General features: G+C 40.9%; 1 protein-coding gene across 1 annotated transcript in view; it reads left to right on the top strand.

Annotated features, from left to right (window-relative positions):
- The first annotated feature begins 245 nt into the window (after positions 1–245).
- The window catches only part of LOC310835935 (NF-kappa-B-repressing factor-like), a 36902-nt gene continuing 9900 nt past the window's right edge, over positions 246–27247 (top strand). The window contains exons 1-2 of the mRNA XM_083720890.1: positions 246–838; positions 20096–20235. Of these exons, the coding sequence (XP_083577016.1) occupies positions 576–838; positions 20096–20235 (403 nt within the window). The 5' untranslated portion in view covers positions 246–575. The remainder of the gene's footprint in view (positions 839–20095; positions 20236–27247) is intronic.

The raw sequence follows: 27247 nt of genomic DNA, 5'->3' as shown, positions 1-27247 counted from the left end.
TTAACTCTTATGGCTGCCACTCACTATCTGCACTCTTCCCACCTTCATATAATCCGAGAGCTCCGCTCCTGGGGCCCTCCACGTCTCGAGGTGTCGCTGTGAGGAGCGAAGCATCCCTTTTAACCCGCTGAACTGCTTTACTACTTATTGGGCCGCCCAGTTGACCCTCTCGCGCGTTTTTTTTTTGTCTCTCCGGAGATCTCGCGGGCCTTGGACGTTCTATTCCACCCACGTGAGCCGAGTGTAACAAGCGGGGGGGGGGGGTGCGACGGGAGTTACATTGTAGCAATGAAAGAAGAGCACTAGGTGCGCGCATGCACGAGAAAGAAACGAGACAGAGAGGGGGGGCTTGAGGGAGAAAAGGAAGCAGTTGCTTGCACGTGTGAACAGATAAATTTGTGCCCTTGTGTAGCTGCTGCCGCTCTTCCTCCTTTCTGGATCCGGATCAAGGGAAATCCGGATCTGGCTGCCAGGCAGCCCCTTCCTGCCTCTACCTACCTACCACGACCCTCCGCTAAGCTTCGGCACTCACACAAGCCGGGTCCGTTTGGCATTACTCCCGACAAGGCCAGCCCATGGCCAGCGGAGGGTGGACGCTACCCGGTGAGGATTTCCCATCCTCGCAGCCACCGCCGCCTCAGCCTACTGCCGATGCTGCAGCCGCCGCTGTGGAGCACGATCTAGAGCAGTGGCGCGAGAAGCAGGAGAACGACAGGTACTGGGTTCTGCGCAGGCAGTTCCTCCTCCGCAACCTGCGGGGCTACTCGGACGCTGCCGCCTTCCAGAAGCTTCTGGCACTGTCTCATGCTTGGACCAACCACGTCTTTATGGGATGCAGGTGAGATGAGGAACGTTTTTCGTTTATTATGCACTTCCCCATCCCATCTCTGCACACATGAAGTCCTCAGTCGCGCAAGTAATAACTGTAATATATATCCAAAGACCCTTGTTAACAAAGAAGAGGCTCGGATTGTTAATAGGGAGGTGGGGTGGGGGTGGGGGGAAACACACGCATATCTTTCATCCATCCATTCAGTGCATTTCCTGTTGTTTGTTTAGGAACACAGGAAGCTGTCTTATACAGGTCCGTGTAGTTCAATAATGTCTGTGCTGAGGGTTAGGGGCTCCCAGGATTTTTGACAGGGTCTGCCTTATGATGGATGATTGAGCGAGTTGGGTATATTTAGCCTGGAGAAGAGAAGACTGAGAGGTGATGTGATAGCCATCTTCAAATATCTGAAGGGTTGCCACATGGAAAATGGAGCAAGCTTGTTTTCTCCTGCTCTGGAGTTACAAGAAAGAAGATTCCAACTGAACATTAAGAAGAATTTTAGGATGGTAGGAGCTGTTTGACAGTGGAACAGACTACCACTGGAGGTGGTGGACTCTTCTGCACTGGAGGTTTTTGAACAGAGGTTGGCTGGCCCTCTGTTAGTGATTCTTTAGATGTGATTCCTGCATCACATGGGGTTGGACTAGATGACCCTCAGGCTCCCTTCCAACTTTGGATTTCTAAGGCATCTCCTGGGAGGGCTGGGATGTCTCCAACATCATCCACTCTCTCAACCAGCAGAGGCAGGACACTTCATAGTATAATTTCAAACCTGGCAGGGAAAATCCCCCCCTCTTTTTTATCAGTAAGAAGTTTATACTTTATCCTAGGTTTCTTCCCTTGCCAGATAAATCTTGATAAAACTTTCTTTCACTCTTTGAATTGTCCCACCCCTCTGATCACAGGGATCGTCTGAAATAAAAATAACATTTTAGGTATCACATTCATCTTCACGGCTGAAATTCTTCCCCCAAAATACAGTTTCAATATTCCCCACACTTCTAAATATTTTTAATATTTTTCCATACAGGTAAAAAAATGTCTTTAATAATAAATAATAATAATAATAATAATAATAATAATAATAATAATAATAATAATAATTTATTATTTATACCCCACCCATCAAACACTAAAAGCTTCCCCAAACAGGGCTGCCTTCAGATGTCTTCTAAAAGTCTGGTAGTTGTTGTTCTCTTTGACATCTGGTGGGAGGGCGTTCCACAGGGAGGACGCCACTACCGAGAAGGCCCTCTGCCTGGTTCCCTGTAACTTGGCTTCTCGCAGTGAGGGAACCCCCAGAAGGCCCTCGGTGCTGGACCTCAGTGTCCGGGTAGAACGATGGGGGTGGAGACGCTCCTTCAGGTATACTGGACCGAGGCCGTTTAGGGCTTTAAAGGTCAGCACCAACACTTTGAATTGTGCTCGGAAACGTACTGGGAGCCAATGTAGGTCTTTCAAGACCGGTGTTATATGGTCTCGGCGGCCACTCCCAGTCACCAGTCTGGCTGCTGCGTTCTAGATTAGTTGTAGTTTCCAGGTCACCTTCAAAGGTAGCCCCACATAGAGCGTATTGCAGTAGTCCAAGCGGGAGATAACCAGAGCATGCACCACTCTGGCGAGACAGTCCGCAGGCAGATAGGGTCTCAGTCTGCGTACCAGATGGAGCTGGTACACAGCTGCCCTGGACACGGATTAAACCTGTGCCTCCATGGACAGCTGTGAGTCCAAAATGACTCCCAGGCTGCGCACCTGGTCCTTCAGGGGCACAGTTACCCCATTCAGGACCAGGGAATCCTCCACACCTGCCCGCCTCCTGTCCCCCAGAAACAGTACTTCTGTCTTGTCAGGATTCAGTCTCAATCTGTTAGCCGCCATCCATCCTCCAACCACCTCCAGACACTCACACAGGACCGTCACCGCCTTCACTGGTTCTGATTTGAAAGAGAGGTAGAGCTGGGTATCATCCACATACTGATGAAACTCAGCCCAAACCCCCTGATGATCTCTCCCAGTGGCTGCATGTAGATGTTGAAAAGCATGGGGGAGAGTACAGAACCCTGAGGCACCCCACAAGTGAGAGCCCAGGGGTCTGAACACTCATCCCCCACCACCACTTTCTGAACACGGCCCAGGGGGAAGGAGCGGAACCACTGTATGACAGTGCCCCCAGCTCCCAGCCCCTCAAGACGGTCCAGAAGGATGTTATGGTCGATGGTATCAAACGCCGCTGAGAGATCCAGCAGAACTAGGAAACAGCTCTCACCTTTGTCCCTAGCCCGCCGGAGATCATCAACCAGTGTGACCAAGACAGTTTCAGTCCCGTGATGAGGCCTGAATCCCGACTGGAACGGATCCAAATGGTCCGCTTCTTCCAGGCGTGCCTGGAGTTGTTCAGCAACCACTCGCTCAATCACCTTGCCCAAGAATGGAAGATTTGAGACTGGGCGATAGTTGGCCATCGTGGCCGCATCTAAAGATGTTTTTTTAAGAAGCGGTTTAATAACTGCCTCTTTCAGCGGGTCTGGGAAGGCTCCCTCACGGAGGGAAGCATTCACCACCCCATGAAGCCCATTGCCCAGCCCTTCCCGTCTAGCTTTTATAAGCCAGGATGGGCAAGGATCAAGGAGACAGGTGGTTGGTTTCACTCGTCCAAGCAGCCTGTCCACATCCTCGGAGGTAACAGATTGGAAATGATCCCACACAATTTGACTAGACAGGACTCTAGCACTCTCCCGCCCCGGCCCTGCTCCCATGGTGGCGTCTACCTCTTCCCGAATCTGAGCGACTTTATCTGCAAAAAACTTTGCAAAATCATTGCAGGAGATCATGTGGCCCGTACTGGGTCCCGATGTAGCAGGTGGTTCCGCTAAATTGCGGACCACCTGAAAAGGTCTCCTGCTGCTGTTTTCTGCAGATACAATAGAGGCGGTGAAGAAAGTCTTCTTTGCCGTCGCTACCGCCACTTGGTAGGCTCGACATTGAGCTCTAACCTGTGTCCGGTCAGCTTCAGAATGGGTCATCCGCCACCGGCGCTCTAGCCGTCTCAACGATTGTTTCATTGCCCTCAGATCCGTGGAAAACCACGGGGCTGTCCGGGCTCCATGCAATCGGAGAGGGCGCTTCGGAGCCAAACAGTCGATAGCCCTGGTTAACTCCACATTCCAGTGCGCCACCTCCATATATAAATTTTTATATTTTTTATGTTAACCATGTTAACCATAACCATGGTTATGTTAACCATATTCCTAAATATTTAACTTTTTTAACCACCATAATTCCTGTTTTAAATTGCATTTCGTCAATTTCTTTCTCAGTCATATTTTTAACCATCATTTTTGTATAAGCCTTATTAAGCTTAAATCCTGCTAGTTTCCCAAATTCTTCAGTTTTTCCCAGTGCTTCACTTAGACTGGACTGTGGTTCTTCTAAAGGTAAAACCAAGTCATCAGCAAAGGCTTTTAATTTATATTCCTTTACACCAATCTTTATAACTTTCACAGTTTGTGTTTCTCTTAGCAATCTTGTCAGGACCTCTAGGACCGTTATAAACAATAACTGTGATAAGGGACATCCCTGTCTTGTCCCTTTTGAAATTTCAAAATTTTCAGTCAACACGTTATTAACTATCAATCTTGCCTTTTGTTCTGAATATACAGCTTCTATACCTTTGAGGAATAGATCCCCTACACCCATCAGTTCCAATTTTTTCCTCATAAAATACCAAGATATATTATCAAAAGCTTTTTCAGCATCAATAAACATCAAAGCTGCTTGCTTATTGTTCCTAGTCTCCAAATACTCTATTATGTCAATTATATTTCTCACATTGTCTTTCAATTGTCGACCAGGAAGAAAGCCAGCTTGGTCTTGATGGATTTGTTCCTTCAAGGTTTCCTTCAATCTGCTTGCTAATATATTAGCAAAAAGCTTATGTTGTTGTTTAGTCGTGTCTGACTCTTCGTGATCCCATGGACCAGAGCACGCCAGGCACTGTCTTCCACTGCCTCCCGCAGTTTGGTCAAACTCATGCTGGTAGCTTCGAGAACACTATCCAACCATCTCATCATCTGTCATCCCCTTCTCCTTGTGCCCTCCATCTTTCCCAACATCAGGGTCTTTTCCAGGGAGTCTTCTCTTCTCATGAGGTGGCCAAAGTATTGGAGTCTCAGCTTCAGGATCTGTCCTTCCAGTGAGCACTGAGGGCTGATTTCCTTAAGAATGGAGAGGTTTGATCTGCTTGCAGTCCATGGGACTCTCAAGAGTCTCCTCCAGCACCATAATTCACCATAACTCTCATAGTGGAGAGTTTTGACCAAACGTGATCCACCTGGAGCAGGAACCGGCAAGCCACTCCAGTATCCCTGCCAAGAAAACTCCATGGACAAAGACAAAAAGCTTATAGTCATTATTTAATAAAGAGATAGGTCTGTACATTCAATAAATCTGTATCTTGTTTAGGAATCAAAGTGATATAGGCCTCTCTCCATGTCTTTGGGATCAAACCATTTGTCAAAATGTTATTCATAACATTTTTTAACTGGTATGTCAGTTGCTCACTCAGTATCTTATAGTATTTAGCTGTAAGTCCATCAGGTCCTGGTGCCTTCCTGACTTCAACTGTTTTATTGCAGTTTGTTTTTCAGTTATCGTTATTAACGAACTCAGTTAATTTTGTTTTTCCATTGGAATCTTCTGTAATTTGTGATTCTCCAAGTAGCTCTCTATTCTTCCTTTGTTCTCTTTCTCCACTTTATATAATTCTCTATAACATTTATGAAAGCTTTTTTAAATTTCCTTTGGGTTCTCTATCATCTTGTCCTCCACTCTTATTTTATTTATGGTATTTTGACCCTGTTTCTTTTTCAATTGCCAGGCTAAAAGTGTCCCAGATTTATTAGCAAATTCAAAATTCCTTTGCCTTAACATTTTTATTTTCCATTCCACTTCCTGATTTATAATCATTGAAAATTGTGTTTGCAGCATCTTAGTATTTTGTTTTATTTGAATATTTCCTGCTGAGCTATTTCAATTGCTTTTGTTTGATTTGCTGATAGCAAACAGCTGAAAGTTTGTAAATTTTGATAATAAACCTGATTTGCAATGGGGGTTGAATAATTTTGATTGCAACTGTACAACCCATTGAACACAGCCCTTCAAGTATTAAGTGTAAATGTCCCTGGTTTTGCTACTAGCCATAAACTGTGCCCCCCCACTCAAAAAAAAAAAAAAGTGCTGAAAGGGAAGAGGTTGCATTTGCTAAGAATAAAGCTGGTCATAACCACTGCTTGTCTGGCTCCATTCACTTTGCTGGGTCAGAAGTTATCCAGGCTTAGGAACATAGGAAATAGTCTTATGCCTTGCAAATTTGGCCATCTAACTCAATGTTGTCTACTTTGACTCACAAGGATTCTGCACTGGAGGTTTTTGAACAGAGGTTGGCTGGCCCTCTGTTAGTGATTCTTTAGATGTGATTCCTGCATCACATGGGGTTGGACTAGATGACCCTCAGGCTCCCTTCCAACTTTGGATTTCTAAGGCATCTCCTGGGAGGGCTGGGGAAAAGAGTCAAAGATTGAACCTGGGGTCTCATGTAAACAAGGCAGATGCTTTATCACTGAGCTATATCCCTTTCTGTTCAATAATTTTGACATAGAATGCTGCCTTTTACTGAGTCAGCCATTGTTCTTTCTAGCTCAGTATTGTCTGCAACAGTGGCAGGGAACCTGTGTCCCTCCAATGTTGTTGGAGGCCAAATTCCACCAGCCCCACTCGTCTTGGCCAGTATTATTGTTATTGGTCAGGTATGACAGGAGTTGTTGGAGTCCAATTAGGTCTGAAGGTCTACAGGTTTCCCATCCCTGTAGTTCTCAAGGATTTCTGACAGGGATCTCTCCCAGCCTTACCTGGAGGTGCCAAGGATTGAACCTGGGCCCTCCGTACAAAGCAGTTGCTCTGCTACTGACCTTAGCTCCCTTTTCCTCCTCATTATTCTTTGTTCACAACTCATTTTCCTTTCCATTCAGTGATTTTCAGTGTTAGTATTTAATATTTATATCATGCTGTAGCAATAAATACTAAGAATAGGTTACAGACAGAAAACCAGTAACAATGCAATAAACAAGAGCACCCTGTGATAAAACCATCCACTTGAAGCAAGCAGTCATTTAAAAACATCAAGAGCATAGTAAAGAAAAACCTTTTGGAAAAACAGTAGCAGAACTAACCGTGAAAAGACTGCTTGAATAAAAACTCTTTTGCTTTGGGTTCAAAAGGCAGCAAAGAGGAAGCTGGGCAAATCTCTGCAGGAAGAATATTCCACAGTTTCTATTCTTGTGAGCACCCCATTAGCACCTGTCTGATTGCCATTATAGAGCAGCGACAAAGCCTGATATTCTGCCAGTGAAAGGCAGAATATTAAATGTTCTGTTTACCATCTTCATTGAACCACAAAGCGATTCCAAGTTCCCAACACCTTTGAGACCCTACAGGTCTTCTTCAGGGGAATATTTGCTTATTGGCTTGGTATCACCGTCATTGGTCAAAACCAATCCTTGGATCATCTTCTACTTCACAAGTAATATTTTCCCGACTATGTTAAGGTATTGAATATTTGTGTGGTTCAATAAATCTTGTGGACCTCTTTAATAGTCTGCCATGTCCACTGTTGTGGCATGGATGGGCCTTTGGTTTGCACCTGCAGGCAGCCCACGTTTCCTTAACTTTGCATCATTTTGGGCCCAATTTCTTCTCTCCAGAATAATTCATCCTCCATTATTCACTCCCCGTCCCACAAACAAGGAAGCTAGAAGCCAGTGCTTCCAGGTCAGAGGGCAGGATGAGCAGGTTGTCTTAGAATCATAGAATTGTAGGGTTAGAAGGGACCATGAGGGCCATCTAGTCCAACCCCCTGCAATGCAGGAATCCTTTTGCCCAAATGGGCTCATGATCTACTGACTGAGCTATTTAGAATGGAGCCCCTGGTTTTTATTGGCTACTGGGGCCACATCTGCAGCAAACATTTAAATCATTGTTATACCACTTTAAAAAGTCATTGCTTCAATCCTGTTTAACTCACAGAGCTACAATTCCCAGAGTTCCCTGTGATTATTTAACCACTTTGAGAATAGCAGCTCTGTGAGGGGAATAGGGGTATCATAGTGCTTTAAATGTATATTCTGGATTTGGACATAGTCAGCATAGCATACAGTTGCAATCAAAATTATTCAACCCCCATTGCAAATCAGGTTTATTTGCAAACAGCTGAAAGTCTGTAAATTTTGATATGAGCAAATAGTTCAACACAACGGATGCTTCAAGTGGTTTTCCCAAATTCAGCTGAAATTGCAACTTATATGGGCTTCCCCAGTCTCACTATTATTCAACCCCTTCATGACAAGAATCTTTAGTACTTAGTAGAGCAGCCTTTTGCTGCTATGATGTGCAGCAAATGAGATGCATAGCCAGACAGCAGCTTCCAGCAGCGTTCCTGAGGAATCTCAGCCCATTCCTCATGGCCTCCAGTTCAGTAATATTCTTAGGTTTGTGTGCTGCAACTGCCTTCTTCAGATCCCACTAGAGATTTTCTATGGGGTTCAAGTTAGGTGACTGTGATGGCCGCTATAGAACCTTCCAGGACTTCTTCTGCAACCAAGCCTTGGTGGAATTTGAGGTATGCTTTGGATCACTGTCTTGTTGGAAAATCCAAAGATGCCCAAGCTTCAACTTACTCACAGATGGCATGACATTTCTGTGGGAATTTTGTGGACAGTAGGAGAGGATATATTGATTAATTATTATCCTTCCTCACTCATGCTAGTGAGTGATATAGATATAGATCTCAGAGCTCATTCCCCTTCACACAGCAGAAAGCTAGTTTGCAGATTCATTTGAATCTCTTTAGTTAAGCAATCCAATCTGGCATGCCCAGATTGGAGTATATTCCTGGTAAGATCCCTTAAAGACTTGTGTCTTTTATTTCTTTTTTCCTTATAAGTAATGAAGTTTACTCACATTCAGTTCACAGTATGATCCCTGAAGGCAGCCTTTAGCTTGTAGTTACAGATACAGTGTGGCTTACATCCTTGTAAGGATGGGCCGATGTGCTGCTGGCACAGAGCCAGCAGACAGCTTCAGGAGCAGTGGCCAAAATGGAAGAGAGTGGCAAAAGAGAGGAGGGATGGCGGCTGGAATAATCCCCCCCTGTCTGTGTCCACTCTAGGGAAACAAGGAATGTTGTATTATTATTATTTTTAAATCATTTGTATTGATTTTCCAATAAAAACAGCCAATTAACATATCCATATCATAAGCCAATTAAAAACAATAAACTAACATAAAAAATGACCAAATTACCACCTGAATTATTATTAATATTTTTTGGGGGGGCTCCCCATAGTCTGGACCTTTGAAGTGTATCTCCAATATCTTCGATCCTGCCTCTTGTTGTTGTTTTCATGTTTTCCACATCCCGATCTTAACGCTTTAAAGTTCTCCGTCCCTGGCTCTGCGATTCTCAGTCATGTCAGAAATCATATATCCTTTTGACCATCAAATACAGCTTTATTTGTGTATATATATATTTTCAACTGTCTATTTGCCAGCGCAGCTTTCCCTGACTCCATTCCAATCTTCCAATCCGGGCTGTTGTCCAAGTCTATTGTCTGAAGTTTAATGACGCAGCAACTCCCAAATTGTTAAATCATTCCAATCCGGGCTGTTGTCCAAACTTTTCGTTTGAGATTTAATAACATAGTAGCTTCCAAGTTGTTAAGTTGTTACTGTAAATTGTTGAGCATACTGTTTGCAATATTGCAATGTAAATGAACTGTATTCCACAGATATAAGTCATTTGGCGATCAATCAGCCTCTCGGAGACCACACAATCCCACCCTTCGGGCCCTACAAGGGGGGCTGCTAGACATCCATTCAGCCTTCTCTCTCGCTCATAATGAAAAATCTCTGCAAACAGCTGCACTATATTTTGTCCAAAATTGTTATCTCAAGTCATTACAAAGTCAGCTAGCAAGTATGTCCTGCTTCCCTCGAAAAAGGGAGGAATTCTCATTTTTCCGTCCTGCGTCATATTAACAAGTGCCATCTTGTTTCTTCTTTTATCTTTATCAAGTCTTTCAAGTCTGAGTAAAGCTGCACAGTTGAATACTTAATTATAAATAGAAGTCCATCTGTACTCTTTTTTTAAAAAAAAGTTTCTTGATGAGGCTTGGCATAGAAAACCAATTGTAGATATTAAGAAGAAAAAAAGGACATACCAAACACCTCCGTAATCCAAACGCCATGATGAGAATCTCTTTGAAATCCAAGCTTAAACACCAGGGACTGTACAGTTCTGCAGGTTTTTTCTTAGTCTTCTTCAGTCCAGACTATGTCTGTTTATTCTCCAAATCCAATCATTTTATCAAGCAAATATTTCCGGCTATGAGAATGGCATCGGAGAGTGCCAGCCATGTCGTGCTCTGGGACCCAGTGTCCTGCCGCTTGCACCTTGATGCAAGCTGACAATCTCAGACAATCTGCGGGTCTACGAGACAGTCCTCCCCCACCCTGGGGAGTCTGCCAGGGCTAATTACTCCCATATCAGCCCTGAGAGCCAGTGTGGTGTAGTGGTTAAGAGCGGTAGTCTCGTAATCTGGGGAACCGGGTTCGCGTCTCCGCTCCTCCACATGCAACTGCTGGGTGACCTTGGGCCAGTCACACTTCTTTGAAGTCTCTCAGCCCCACTCACCTCACAGAGTGTTTGTTGTCAGGGAGGAAGGGAAAGGAGAATGTTAGCCGCTTTGAGACTCCTTAAAGGGAGTGAAAGGCGGGGTATCAAATCCAAACTCTTCTTCTTCTGAATTACCGGCACGGCTGGGATCCAATCATATGGGAGTCAGCCATTTCTCACCGCTGGAAACAGGAATCCCAAAACTTTTGTGGCTTATGTATATGATTTTGAGCATATTGGAGCCAAATTTTCTTGTGTTTTTGGGTCAGTAGTGGCGTACGTCTTGGAGTTCTGGCATGGAAACCACCTGCATTTACTACGTGCTTTACTTTGCTCACTGAAACCTCAGTGCCTGCTGCCACCAAGTCTTGCTGCAGTTCTTTTGCAGTCACTCGAGGGTTTTTCCCAGCCTGCCTTCTCAGAAATCTGGTTGCTGCCGCAGATAGCTTCCTTTTTCTGCCCCATCCAAGTAGTGTGACCACTGTTCCTTTAGCTTTGAACTTGCAAAATATGCTTCCAATGGTGTCTCTAGGAACATTCAGTGCCTTCACTATCTTTTTGTATCCTGCTCCTTGTTTGTGAAGGCCAACGATCTCTAACCTTCTTGGACCATTCTCTTGACTTAGCCATATTTCTAACATACAGCCAAATTTGACACTCCGTGACCCCCTAGTCAGCTCAGGTATTTCATGTGTTACAGCTCAAGCACCAGGTGTGCTTGAGACAACACCTGTTGTATTTGTGCTGTTGTGAGGGATTCTATTCAGGGGGTTGAATAATAGTGAGACTGGAAAAGCCTGTATAAGTTGCAATTTCAGCTGAATTTGGGAAAACCATTTGAAGCATCCGTTGTGGTTAGTTATTTCATATTTTAAAAAAATAATAATTTTTATTAAAGTTTTCAGATTTTACATTACCACATTAACATCTTTCACTATACCCATACATTCAGCAACTTCCCTCCTTCCCCTTCCAAGGTTCTTTTAATTTACGCATAATTCCTGCATATTCTTGTATATTCATCTATGTAATGGTTATATGGGGTTGCTCGTGCGTAAGTTGCCGCCACTCCTGGCTAGGTGGCCTGGTTAAACCTTTCCTGGTTGGACAGCCCTTCACTTCGTGGCTGTTCAGTCGCTAGCAGAATCCGTCAGTGGGTGTTTCTTGAATTTCTTCCAGCAAAGAAATTCTTTGACGCCAAGTCTACGCCTACTTTCCCTGCGCGGAAGGCTTCTGCGCAAGGTGGGTGTGGGTAGCAGAGGACCTGTGCTCGCCCCGCTGGTCTCCAGCGAAGAGTCCTGGAGCCCTCTCTCCGATTCCCCCATCCGCCCCCCTTTATCCATGGTGTTACGCTGATTTCCTTCCCCAGCTGCTGAGTCTCCTCTCTCCCTGCTGGGCCCTTCTCCGGCATCGCTTGGGAGCCCTGCCTCCCCTCCTGGTTCCGATGTCAGTTCCCTGACAATCTATTTCAGTTTTCCCCATTTTACATCCCTTTTAAATATGTTATACGGTTGAATTTACCTTAGTACTGCCTGCTTTTGCAACTGTGTACAATTATTTCCCACATACTCAACAAAAATTTTCCTCTCCTCTTTAAATGCCTGTTCTTCTCTTATTCTACTTGTAAGACCTGCTACCTCTGCATATTCTATCATCTTAAGTTGCCAATTCTCCTAACTAGTGACCATCCCTTTTGGTGCTAACAAGATCCAAGTTGCTGTTGTCGCATACATATTTTTTACTGACACCTGGGTACCTCCTTCAGAACCATTCCTAACAGGAATGTCTCTGGCTCTTTTGGGAATGTTTTAAAACATTTTTTTCCATTTCATCATATCATTTCCTAATATTCTTTAACTTTTTTGCATGCCCACCACATATGAAAAAAGTTCATTCTGTTTCCTTACATTTCCAACACAAATCAGATTCAGATTTATACATCTTAACTACGTAATCTACTCTGTGTTAAATATTATCTATGAATCATTTTCATATAATTTCACTTCAAAGTGTACCTTGTGGCATATTTCAAATCTTTCTTCCACAATTTTTCCCAGAGGTCAAATTCTATATTATGCCCTATATCAGTTGCCCAGTGAGTCATTGAAGCTTTTACCAGCTCATCTTTTGTTTCCCACTCCAATAGTAGCTTATACAATAAGTTTTTCATTATTTTCTAATAAATCTCTTGTGAGCTTTGATCCAGAAATCCATTTTTCTTACCTAGTTTAAACATATCATACAATTGATGGTACTGTAAATAGTCTGTTACTTGGCTCCTTATTCCTTCCTTTGGTTTCAATCTGGATTCCCTCCCTGAGAGGTCCAGTAAGTCTGTATAGGTTGTCCGCTGTCTGTCCATGTTGATTCTCTTGATTGTAATAGCTTCCATTGGCGATAACCATAGGGGTGTTTTCCTTTCCAGCAGGTTCTTATATTTCTGTTGATATTTTCACTCAGTTTTATAGCAAGGTGCACAAGACCAGCTATTGCTGTAAGTGTAAATCTGCTCAGCAGACATGCAAACCAACCCACAGTTTAAGACTGGAAGGCGCTGAAACGCATAGCGAGATACTTAAAAGGCATTGTGCATTACAGGTTGAAGCTTACTAGCCAAAAATCTGGAGGTCTTGAAATTTATGCCGACGCCAGTTTTGGCAGTGATGCAATTGATGGCAAAAGCACTTCAGGTGTGTGCTACTTGTATAATCAATGCCTTTTTGATTGATCTTGTAGGAAGCAGGCGACAGTAAGCATGAGTTCTTGGGAAGCAGAACTTAATGCTTTAACTCTTTCCCTCATGGACATAGAGTGGTTATTACAACTGTATGAGGATGTAAAAGTGAAAGTTACTTGTCCTATTCAGGTCTATCAGGACAATAAAGCTTGTATAGCTTTGCTCCACTCTGAAGGATGCAAACAGAGAACAAGGTACCTACAAATTAAGCTTCAACGAGCTAGAGAATGCATCCAGAAAGGAATTGTGAAAGTGTCCTATATGCCAGGGAAAGAAATACCTGCCGATGCACTAACCAAACTTGTTAACAGGGAACAACTCGCTGTATATGTACATAAATTGCAAATGTGTTAGATTCTGCAATGGTTGGTATAAAAAGAGGGAGATTGTTTATATTTTCACCCCCACCCATTGCAAGAATATCCTGATCTGATGTTTTGAGAAAGGAGGGGGCGGAAACTGCTCTTCTCGTCTTCCGCTCCTGACTGACTGCCTGACTCTGTGTGTGGAGAGAGTATTATCTATGTAGTGACCAGATGGCTGGGTGGGAGATGTAACACTCATGCAAGCCAGTAGTTCTTTAGTTTGCAGTAGTTGTTAGAAATAAAAGGAGCTATGCTTCACAGCTAGCTTCTGCATTATTTATACTCTGCTGAGTCTGGTGCTCACAATGCACAGTTGTGGGTCCAGTACACTGGGACCTGTTTTCCAGGATTGGAAGGTTTCTGAAAGTGCTCCAGTCGCCTAGCCCAGTTGGGGCAGAACCAGTTATTGAGCCCAGTCGCTGACATCGATTGAAAGGCGTACTGACAATTTCTTCCAGACTCTATACAAATTCTTCCTGATAACATGATTCAAAAAACTCATATATTTAGGTTTCCCGTACTAAAGCCATGCATGCCAGCCAAATTTAAAATCATGACCTTCCAGATCTAAGATGTGTTTTGCAATAAAATGTGTTGATCTATTTCAATTGCTTTCCCACCCCCCTTTGCTTTGCAGAAATTCTTTTTCTTTTCTTTTTTTAATATATATTTTATTGATTTTCCATTTTTAACATTCACATAACATCTTATTCCCTTTTACATAACTTTTGGCTCTGCAGAGCCACTTGACTTCCCTCCATCTCGTCATCTGGTTTTCACATGCTTACATCGTATTTCTGCACATTTATATCGTCAGAATTCTACATTTATTCCAATATATTTTTAAACTTTAATCAAATGTAAAAAAAATCTTCTAATAAACATTGCAAGATTTATTGCAGTCCTACTAGTGTTTTTATGTATTGAATGAATTTACTTCATTCTAGTCGCTCTGGTTTCGGATTTTCCCCTTCAGCTTTGCTAATTCTGCATAGTCCATCATCTTTGTCTGCCATTCCTCTACCGCTGGTAGTTCTTGCTGTTTCCACTTTTGGGCTAATAAAGTTCTGGCTGCCGTAATGTCATACATAAATAGCCTCTGGTCTATTTTTGGTATTTCCCCTCCTATTATACCCAACAAGAACGCTTCTGGGGTTTTTTTTGAAAAGTATACTAAAACATTTTTAAAAACTCATTATAGATGTTTCCCCAAAATAATTTGACTTTATCGCATGTTTACCACATATGATAAAAATCTCTGTCTTTAACATTACATTCCCAGCAATTCTTATTTCTCATTCTATACATTTTAGCTAATTTAGTCGGTGTTAGATACTATCTATACATCATTTTCATTATATTTTCTTTCAATGCCGTACATGCAGTAAAGTTATTTCCTTCATTCCATAACTTTGACCAGGATTCAAATTGTATATTATACCCAAAATCTTTTGCCCATTTTATCATTACCTCTTTTACCTCTTCGTCTTTTGTGTGCCATTCTAGTAATAAATTGTACATTTTTGATAATATTTTACTTTTACCTCCCAACAATTCGGTTTCCAGCTTTGATCTTGTAATATCAAAGCCATTTTTCCTTTTTTCTTTGTTGAATACCCCTGTATGTCATCTACCATATTTTTCTCTCTATAAGACGCTCCAGGCCATAAGACGCACCTAGTTTTTGGAGGAGGAAAACAAGAAAAAAATATTCTGAATCCCAGAACAGCAAAAGGAATCGCTGCACAATTTATTATAAAAATATTAAATTGTTTTTGTTGTTGCTGTTGTTATTCTGTGACATATATGAAAACCAATGAATAAAGGAATAAGTAGAGATAACTGGAATATGCAAGGAAATATGTAAATAAATTTAAGGAACCATATAAAGAGAGGGAGGGAAGTCGAGGTTTGAAATGTGATAATTATAGTTAAAAATTCAATTCAATTCAAAATCTTTTATTAGGCATAACACACCACACATTAACTAACAAGCATCATATACAGACTGTATAAAATATGGGCTCAGCAAACACAGTTTATCCCAGTCTTATTCTTAACTCCAAGAAATAAATCGATGAACATAGATAATATAATACAGCATAGCAACATCACCTACCAATAAAAACCACTAAGTCTCTTTATCATGGCCCATTCTTTCTTCATGGACAGCACTTAAAAATTCAGCCGCTATTAAAGTAATTTGGTCATCGCTGTCCGCCAGCAGGTCCTGAACAGTTGGTTGTGTAAAAATCTGTCTATTAAATTTTAGGGCCTCAAATAATTGTCCTCTGGCACAACTGCCAAAATCACAGGAAAAGAATATATGCTCCAGAGTATCGGGTTCCTGCTTTCTGCATTTGCAGAGATGCTCTGATTCTGGGATAGCTAAGTATCTTCCTCTCACTACCACCGAGGGAAACATGTTAAATCTGGCCAACATAAACAGCCTACACGATTCATGTTTCTTCAGATTTGTCATGTATCCCTTTTGGAAATCTCTACACAAAGGGAGATTTAAGTGGATAGGAGAGCAGGTGCTGTGCTTTGCAACCTCAAGCATGGCGAGAACACTTTTTTCTGTGAGAGTCTTCCTGATAATTTCCCATGTATCTTTGGGATCAGAGATTTCAAAGTCAGTTAGAGTGAGCCCTATCGAATCCAGTTTTCTCCTACAAATCAATGATAGATTGTAGATTGCACTATCACTTAAAAGATCGTAAAGTAGAGAATTAGGGGATAGGGCTCTATAATGAAGGAAGATCCAGTATTTCAAGGTCCTCAGCCATGCTCTTACTGACAAAGGCAATATTCCCAGCTCACAACATATTGTTTCATATTTTACAGAGTTTGCAAGTCCTAACAATGACTTCAGAAGGGATGCGTGAAATTTATCCAACCTCTTGAGGTCACCTGAAATCCACACTGGTGTGCCGTATAGAAGTTGGGCACAAAGTTTCATGTCAATCACTTGCAATACAGCTGGAATAAATCTGTTTCCTACTGGAGAAAAAAAGTAGGATTTAATATGTTGGGCTGTCACTTTGGCCTTAACTATTGCAGCACTTATATGTGTATTCCAATTCATATTATTTTTGAATGTGATTCCCAGATAATTGAAGTGCTTAACTTCCTGTATTAGATGTCCATTAATTATACAGCCTTTTGGGTTCCCTCTCTTTCTGAATTGCATAATCTTTGTCTTATCATAATTAATTTTGAGATTATTGAGAGAGCAGTAGTTTGAGAAACTCTTAAATAATTTTTTTAAACCCAAAACAGAGAGTGAAATAATTACAGCATCATCTGCATAAAGTAATAAAAAGAGTGGGCTATTGTTTAAATAAGGAGTATGAGTGGTTACGTTTTGAAGAAATGATGGTAGGTCAGATAAAAATAGATTAAATAGGGTAGGAGCCAAGATACAGCCTTGCCTAACTCCTCAATTATTCAGAATAGGACCTGCAAGTCTACCATCTTTTGATACTTTAACATATATTTGGTTATTAGCATGTAAACTTTGAATCAGTGTAAGTAGATATGGGTCGATACCAAGGTGTTCTAGTTTAGTCCATAGTTTGTTGCGGTCGACCGAATCAAAGGCACTTTTTAAATCCACAAATGCCACAAAGAATTTTTGTTTGTTTCTCATGACATACTTATCCACAAGATGACTTAACACTAGACACTGATCAAGAGTTGACGAGCCTGCCTTAAAACCAGCCAGCTCTTTACCAGGTAGACCTTTTGTCAGCATCCATTCTTCCAATTTAATCAGCAGAGATTTGGCATAGATTTTACTTACGCATGGTAACAAACTTATAGGCCTGTAATTCTCTTGGCCTTTTTTAAAGATCGGTACCACTATTGAGTTGTTCCACGACTTAGGTACAAGGGCTGAGTGACAGATAGAATTAAAAAGCAGCACAAGTTTGATGGCCCACCATTCTACATCTAATCTCAACAGGTCTATTGGAATGCCATCCATACCAGGTGATTTCCCTTGCTTAAACGAAAAAAATATCCTTTTCATCTCCTCAACAGTAATTTGAAATTGTGTGGTTTTTGCCAGAGAAGATTTAAAATTTTCCTTTTTACAAACTTGGTGATCATAAAAAACAACAGTAAAATGTGAAATCCAAGCCTCATCGCTTATATTAGGGAAATCCGTGATATCTTTTATTGAGAGAAGTGACCAAAAAGTATCTTTAATTTCTAATGCAGTAACAATTTTAGACCATTTGGCTAGTGCGAACTCAGATTTTTTTTCCAGGAGCATGATCTTAAAAGCATTTTTCATTTCAAAATAAGTCTTCCAGAGACCTTGAGAGTTGGTAATATAGGCTTCTTTTAGACAAGTTCTAAGTTCTTTCTTATAGTTAATACAATCTTTATCAAACCAATTATACTTATTTAAAGGTTTGTTGCTGCACTGAGTGTCTAAAAAGGAAGAGAATAATTCCTGGATAGTCTTATAGTAACAATCATTGTCCTCCAAGGGCATCAAATTTTGGTTAGCCACAGGTTCGAGAATAACTGGGTTATTTTCAAATACTGCTAATAGATCCTTCCTATTTTTTTCACTTATATAAATTCTTTTGGCATAAATAGTCTTATCAGTAGTTAAAATGTTTATTTGTTATAAATGAAAATTATAAATATTTCTTTAAAAAACAAACAAAAAACTCTGCAGAGTCAAAGGAAAGGAGGACTTTTTCTGTCTCCCCACTTCCAGCTACTCTCTGAAGACTGGAGAAGAGACCCTCTTTAGAATATTAGGGCAGTGGGCAGGGGAAGGACTAGACCATATGAAAAATGAGCATGATATTTTAGTTCATTCATTTTCAGCTTTGTATTCTTGTTATAAAAAAGCATGCCTAGACATTCCGTTGTGCCCATAACCTAGGTTTTAGGTGCCATTTAGCTCCTAGCTTTCATAACTCAGTTTCTAACTCTGATCTTGACTACCAAGATGGCGTTAGCAAAGCTTCTGAAACAGTTCAACTTTGGTTCAACACACTCTACCACCAACACAGCTTAGGACCAGGACACCTGAAAGATTGTCTCACCCCCATCAATTACAGTGGTTTGAAGGTGAGGGCCTCCTGCAGATACCATCTTAAAGAGCTGGTCTGTTTCACACAATACAAGAATTAGGACTTTTGAACTTTTAAATCTTAGATGCTCTCTTTGTTATCTTTTTGGTACCTACAGAAGACCTATCACTTCCAGCAAGCCTTTTAAATTGAGATCTTTCACAGCTTGCATCTGTATTGGGATTGTTTTTGTTTTTATTGTTTTGTTTCTTCTTGTTTGCCATCCTGAGCTCTTTTGGGAGGAAGGGTGGGATATAAATTCAATAAAACAAACAAACAAATGCTGCCACATCCCCACCTGCTGTCCAGGTGTTAAACTAGCATATGAATGATATTAAGAAAATTGGATGACATGAGTCAAAAAAGTTGAATCACTTGATGTGGAATGACCCAGGTAGGTCCCCAAAAAGAAGCATTCTGGGGGTGTGGTGGGGGCAGGATGGTTCAGGAGACTTGCCCCTATTCCAAATCCCATTCAGCTCAGTTATGTGACCTCACAACCCAGTGGTACTTACACTAGCAAAAAGGGTAGTGTTGAATCAAACTTCCCTGGAGATCCTGGAGGGCAGTCACTTAGACTTGGATTGTCCCTCCCACTGGCTGGTCAAGGAAGGTCCAAATCACAGATCCTCCCTAGGAAAGGGGCCACCCCACTCTCTCCAGACTGACCCTGCCTCGTGACAGGGAGATTTGAGTGAGCTCAGCTGGCAGTAGCCCTGCTTCTGTATGGAGTTTGGATTTACACCAAAATTTGCACCAGCATAATTTACTCTGGTTGGCTTCCTGTAGTTTGGATTGTTCTGTAAAGCATTAATGACAGTGCAGACACGTTTCTTCGGCACACATGTGCGCCCAAGGCAGGACCTATGCCAGCATATCTGAATATTCTGGATGTAGTTTGCATTTTAACTGGAAGCAGGTGCCAGTTTTATATCACAGTGTAAGGTTCCCCTTCTTAGTGTAATGCCTCCCCTTCTTTTGCTAAGGGCAGACTTTCCCAGCCGGTCAACCTTCAGATGTTGCTGGACTACAATTCCCAGGAGTCCCAGCCAGCTGGAGTCCAACAGCATCTGGAGGGCAGCACATTGACTATCCCAAGTATGGACAGTACTGAGCTAGGTGGACCTGTGGGCTGACTCTGAATAAGGCAGTTTCCTGTGTTTTTGGATTTCACATTATATTTCATTCCAACTGGGAAAAGGTATGGGAAGGTGTTGTACCCACACAACTCTTGGTATGACAGGGCACCCACTTAAGTAGCCAGAGGTCGGAGTAGAGCAGTAAGGAGAGTTTTGTAATGATGATTTATTACTCGAACCTTCCTTCACTTAAATGCAGGTATGGCCCCAAAGTTATGGAGAAAATTCTCCATATGGCCGAAGGGATTGACATTGGCAAGATGCCATCATTTGAATTAGTGCCTGATGCCAAGGCTACCAAAAGGCCATATTCCCTGCTGGACAACTCTCCATCTTGCAGTGAGTACTTCCATTTCCCCTCATTTGCAGCAGAGTTGGTTCTTTAATGATGATTATTGTATGTCACAGTAATAGGCAATGTCATGTATGAGAATATAACCCTTTCTGCATCCTCTTGTGCTAGCAGACAGGTGAGTTTTAATGCTATGCAACATAGGAATCCAATGCAACAGTTGCACTAGCACAGTGATCTTCAACCAGTCCAGACCCAAGACCCACCTTTGACTCCCAACCAGGAACCTGGGACCCACTCTCAGATTTTCACTTTGATTTATACTTAATCATGCTAGCATCTCACCACGCAACGCACACTGAGGTGTAGGCATACTATTCTTTTTAATACACATTGGTCAAACTTTTGAACCTTATATCCTCTCTCTGATTTCTGGCTTTTCTCTCTTCAGTGAAGCCTGTGGTTGATACTGACCAAGACAGCAAGTCTTCATCACCAATTATGTTTGTACTTTGTTACCAAAAAAGACTTTGCCACTTTCTTGTTTTCCATAATTTTTACCACATCCTTCCTTTCTCTGTCACCTGCTGGTGCCTTTTTCTATGTCTAACCTTCTTGCACTTTTTGTCCTCCATCACCTGTCTTGCAGTTGTTGTAGTAGTAGTTGTTGTTAATTAAATTTCTATACTACCCTTCATCAGAGATTCAGAGGGTGGTTTGCAATATGCAGTAGTTGTAGTTCCAAAACAAAAAGTGCTATTTTTTTATTTTCGTTTACAAAGTCTTGCCACGTTACAAATCTTTTAAAAAAGAAACTAAATAAAAATGATTTTCATTCCAAATCAACACAGAAATGTTAAAGTTGCAGTCCTGTGTGTGCTTACATGAGTGTAAGTCCCATTAAAATAAATGGACCTTCTGAGTAGTCATCCATAGGATCTGAGTATTCATTTAATTGAGATTAACTAAGGGTCTCCATCGCTGGGAAGCTAAGTCTACTCTCCCTTTCCTAGTTGTTTTCCTTTTTCTGCCCTCTCATTGGTTTAATTTACTTGAAATCAAATGTACAGGAGGAGACTTCCGCTTTTACCACCGCTGCAACAGTGTGAGCTCTGACTGCAGTAAGCAGGTCGGAGCATACACCGGTACTGTGAGGGGCAACGTTTGGCTAAACGACCCCTGAAAAGGCTTGGAAGGAAGCTCAAGTCAAAGGAACTTCGGCAGTGTCTCTTTGGAGTCCCGGCACCCCTCGCTGAAGAAAAAACGGCTGAGGTGGGGGGGGGGGGAATCCAGGCACAGAGAAGAACGTCAAACAGACCGGTGAAAAGCCTCACATCACTGAAGCAGCGACAAGATGGTAAAATCTCTATTTCTATATTAAAATAAACGTAAACGTAAAGTGGTAGCAGCAGTAACAAAACCTAAAAGGAAATAAGGCAAGGGGGGGAAAGGGAACTCGGGGGGGGGGGGGAATCCCTCACGGAGTGAGTAAACCCAAAACAACCCAAAACAAGATAAAGAGTAAAAATAGCGGAGAAATAATGCTACCACAAAAGTAAAGGGAAGACAGAAGAACGGAAAAAAATATGGAGAGAGTGTAAAGAAATCACTCAGATTGCAATTAAACTATTTGAAAAGCACACTATCTGAAACGGACTTACTACAAAGTGCAAAGCGGTGCAGGCTCCCTGTTGTTGGAGCTGGGTGGAGTAGAGCAGCTGCTTCGAAACTGAATGTCCTAGAAGGAAAGATAAGGACAAAGGAATAAGGATCGCTGTGGGGGAAAGGAGGGGAATTTCACAGATAAGACGGCGTTGAAGGTCTGGAAGAGGCTGAGTAATCATGAAGAAGGAGGAAGAAGGAGGAAGTGACGAAGACAAAATAGTGAAAGAGGATGAAAGGAGGGCAGAAGCTGGCAAGTTGAGTAAATAAGAACACAGTGACACCCAGTGGACAAAGTAGGAAAAGCAGTAATAAAGGAAAATTGGAGCAATAGAAGGACATCTTGTGGTTGAAAATGAGAACGCAAAATGTCTCATGCAATTAAAAAACAGACTGGAACTGGAAGTCAACAGCAACAATTAAGAAGAAACTCAGGCCTTGAAGAAATGGATTTGAGGGAGCTTATTATTAGTTTGAAATTGGATGTGGGAGGATTGAGAAAAGAGCTGGAAGAAAAAATCAATACAATTGATGGGAAATTAGAAAAATTAGAAAACAATAAAAAAATGAAAAAGAAAATGAAGAAATAAAGGAAAAATTAACAGAAGTCTTAGAAGGAATGAAGGAGACAGATAAAGTACAAGAAATTAAGAATAAGAATCAACAAATGGATGAGATGGTGAAGAAAATTAGCAAAGAACAAAGGGAACAAAGAAGAGAAATGGACAAATTGAAAAAGGAGATGAAGGAACAAAAAGCAGTCCAGGAAGCTACTGGTGATGCGCTAGCAATGATACAGATGCAGATTAAAGAGAAGACCTTGAGATTCAGAAATGTTCCAGAAGAGGAGGATATTTGGAAGAAGATGACTGAAACTTTAGCAAAGTGGCTACATCTACAGGAAAAAGACATAATAGAACAGACAGAGAAAATCTTCAGAGTGAACTCAAGAAAAGCAAAAATGAACAAATGGCCGGGAGACTGCATCACTGTATTCACATCGAATTGGATGAAAGATAAGATCCTCCTAGTAAAGAGTAAGAACAAAAACCGCAAGACGACACAACTCATGGAACGAATTAATTTTGTCTTGCGAGGCACCACTGTAGAATGAAATTTAAATTGTTATCTTGGAACGTAAATGGTTTAAATAATAGGAGGAAGAGGCAGAAAATAGAACCTATCTTAGAGAGGCAGAAGTGGGACCTTGTTTGTATACAAGAAACCCACAACAATACTAAGCATAAAAGACTATTGGTTAAACCAAAGTTAGGAGAAGAATTCATCGCATCTGATGTAAGAAAAAAGAGGGGGGGTTGGAATGTAAAAAGCAAATATGAACCAGAATTGTTATATGAAGATGAAGAGGGGAGGATTGTAATAGTCAAAATATCACTAGAGGGGGAACCAATTGTGGTAGCGGGAATCTATGGATCAAATAAAAGAAAATCAGAATTCTATGTAAAAGTAAGATCATTATTAATGGAATATATAGATCTGAGAATTATTGTGTTAGAGGATTTAAATGGAGTAATGGAACCAGAATTGGATAGATCGCAGAAGAAGAGGGGGGGAAATGAAGGGAAGTTGCCAAAAAGCTTTATGGAAATGGTAAAGATTTTTGATTTAGTGGATATATGGAGATATAAATATCCTGTCGAAAAGGAGTTCACATATTTCTCAGAACCAAACAATTTGTATAGTCGAATTGACAGTATATAGATTACTAAGGATATGACAATTGAAGCAGAGAATGCCAAAATATTACCAAAAACACTTACAGATCACAATCCAGTATCATTAACTCTTAAAGGAAAAGAGGAGAAAGGGGAAAAAGGTGGAGAATGAATGTTTTATTATTAAAAAATGAAAAGGTAATACAAGGAGCCAGAAAGTTGATGAAGGAATATTTTGAAAACAATTGGAGGAAAGGGACAGATGTTAAAACAGTGTGGGATGCTGGGAAGGCAGTTGTTAGGGGATATTTCATACAACAAAACTCAATAGCATATAAGAATAAAGAAAAAAAAGAAAAGGGAGCTTTTAGAAGAAATTAAAAGGAAGGGAAAATTGGCCTATGCAAGCAAAAATAAAGAGAGATTAAATCAAGAAATTAAATTACTGAGAGTAGAATATAATAATATTATAGAACAGGAGGTAGAACAACAAATCAAATTTTGGAAATATAAAAATTTTGAATGGGCAAATAAACCAGGCAAGATCCTTGCCTGGCAATTAAAGAAACAAAGAATTGAAAAATTAATAAATAAAATAAAAGTAGAAGAGAGGACAATAAGGGATATGGCAGAAATTAAATAAGAATTTGAAAAATATTACAAAAAAATATATCAAAAAGATGAAGTGCCAATAGAAGAAATAGAGGAATATATAAAGAAAAATAAATTAATAGAGATAGCAGAAGAAGACCATAAATTATTAAATGAACCAATATCAACCATAGAAATTAAGGAATCAATTCAAAAATGAAAAATAGGGAAATCCCCAGGTCCAGATGGCATACCAGCAGAATACTACAAAGAAATGTTAGATGAATTAATCGACCCACTAAAAGAAGTAATAGAGAAAGCAGTAGAGAAGGGGAATATTCCAGACTCTTGGACTCAAGCGTATATAACGCTCCTGCCAAAACAAGGTACGGATTTGGAATCTGTCTCAAATTATAGACCCATTTCATTGTTAAATTTGGATTATAAAATTTACACAGGATTATTGGCTAACAGGTTGAAATTTTTTTTTAGGAAAAATAGTACATAAAAATCAGGCTGGATTTGTGGAAGGTAGACAGATAAAGGATAATATTAGAAATATAATAGACATAATGGAATATCTACAAGTAAGAAGAGATAAACAAGCAGCCCTGATTTCAATCGATGCGGAGAAGGCTTTCGATAAAATCTCATGGGAATTTATGAAAAAACTATTAAAAGAATTGTGTCTAGGTGAAAAATTTCAAAAAGGTATAAATGCAATATATGACGAACAGAAAGCAAAAATTATAATTAATGGAGAGTTTGGAGAAGAAATCAACATCTTTAAAGGTACAAGACAAGGCTGCCCCCTATCCCCAATGTTATTTATAATAGTATTAGAGGTTCTATTAAAGAAAATAAGGTAGGACAACCAAATAAGAGGAATAGCAGTTGGTGAAAAAAGATACAAGTTAAGAGCCTTTGCAGATGATGTTATGATCACAACAGAAAATCCCCTACAATGTACACCTAGAATATTGGAATGCATAAACGAATATGGCAGATTAGCAGGATTCAAATTAAACTATGGGAAAACCAAAATACTAGTGAAAAATATGGAAGAAAAAGATAAAGTGAAATTACAGGATTGGAAATTAAAAAGAAAATAAGGTATCTTGGAATAAATTTAACAACAAACACTATAGATTTAAGTAATGAGAACTATGGGAAAACATGGAATGAAATAAAAAATGACTTGCAAGTATGGGGAAAATTAAATCTTTCCTTACTAGGGAAAATATCGGTAATAAAGATGAACATATTACCAAGGATGATGTTTTTATTTCAAAGTATCCCAATACTAGGAGGAGATAAATGTTTTAATAACTGGAAAAGAGATTTGGCTAAATTCGTATGGTCAGGGAAAAAGCCAAGAATAAAACACAAAATAATGATAGATAAGGAGAGAGGAGGATTTGGTCTCCCAGACATGGAGTTATATCATGATGCGGTGGGTCTGACCTGGCTAAAAGAATGGATCAAATTAGATGACTCGGATGTATTGGATTTAGAGGGAGTAGAGACGAGATTTGGATGCAATGCCTATCTAATAGATGAAAAAGTCAAAGTACATAAAGGCTTCCTAGGGCATATAGTCAGAACGTCTACGACTTCCGGGTTGGCGCCATCGTTTAATGGCGGATTCCCTCCGAGCTCCGGAGGGAATCGGCTCCGTAGAGTTTGGGTCTGGCCGCTGCGGCAAAGCGGGGACCCTTAAAATCACAGGCGCAAAAGCCTGTGAACACAGACTCAGCAGGCACCATTTGCGCCCCCCCAATCCGTGAAGGAGCCTTTTTAAAGGCTTCGGAACGGGGACGGGGTGAGGCGTGGTGCTGAGAGTACTCCCTCGCCTACGGAGTGAAGCCGCAAGCCATTGACGGAGAGCGCTGACTTTTTCCTTGGATCAATCGGACTTTAAAACATCAACCCGTGAGTAATATGGAAATTTGAACCTTAAAATTCTTTTTTGGATCAGGAACGAGCTGGGAAGGGTTAAAAAGGATCTTAACTTCACGGTTCTGACATTATAAGAAGATTTACTGGAGGATAAAAGATAAATTTTGGGAGCTGAAATTTCACACACACACACCCCCCAGACCCGGGAGCGTCCTGCGAGAAAGCCTGCTGATGTAATATTGAAGAGTTTGACAGCTGTCAAGTTAGCTGTCAGGCAGTTAGCTGTTAATGAAAAAAGAGAACTTTGTTTTTGTTGCCTCTTTGGTTTATTTGTTACAACTTGCTGAAAATAAGGAAGGGCTGACACAAAATAACTGGACTTTTGGTTTTGAGCTGAAAGGAATATTAAGGAACTAAAATCCCCCTAGAGGGGTTCTAGTGACATTACAGGAATGGCCGGAGGATGGAAAATTCAAGCAGAATTGGACAGAGCATTTGTTCTCTTGGGAAAGTTACAAGACCAATACAATGTTTTGGCTACAGAGGCTTCAGCACTACGCCTGACAGTAAATAACAGTGTTGAATCTGATAAGGATTTGAAACAGGAAGCCCATTCAACTGAACAAATAGATGAAACTGAACAAACAGATGAAACTGAAAGTTTTGACAAGATGGAGCAACATGTCGCTTTAGAAGGAAATGAAGGAGGAGCTGGAATTCTGCAGATGTCAAAGGAGAGATGCAATTTGAGGCCTGACATGATGACAAAAGAGGAAAATAAAAATTTGATGTGGAAAGCCTGGCCTGAATTGGTGACTGAAAAATGGAGAGATCTCCTTTTGTGGAGATCTGAAGACCTGAGGATTATAAATTTGCTGAAGGTGAAAGTTGGAGCCTTGGGGACTTTTGGATTTGAAAGGAATATGAAACAAGTGTTGGATTACCCCATAGGCTTTGTTTCTAAATATGGAGGTCTGGCTGGAAGCAACATGGATCCTGTTGGGCCGGAGCCTCTCCGAGTTTTGGGGTTTAATATTAAAGACTATCAAAACTCGGACGTGAGATCTCCAGGCTAAATAACATATAAAGACTGATGGATATTGGTTGGGGATTGGAACCGGGAAAAGGGTGGGTGGAGTTTGGGAATCCAAAGGGTATACAAATACAATCTGTTTTGTTTTTTATATTTTTGCTAGTTGTATGGAAATTGGGAAAACCGTGGAAGGGAAAT

The sequence above is a fragment of the Podarcis gaigeae genome, assembly GCF_964106915.1.
Source record: "Podarcis gaigeae genome assembly, chromosome: W".
NCBI classification, from domain to species: domain Eukaryota; kingdom Metazoa; phylum Chordata; class Lepidosauria; order Squamata; family Lacertidae; genus Podarcis; species Podarcis gaigeae.
The sequence above is the reverse complement of the archived record's forward strand: the minus strand, read 5'-3'. Positions and strand labels throughout refer to the sequence as shown.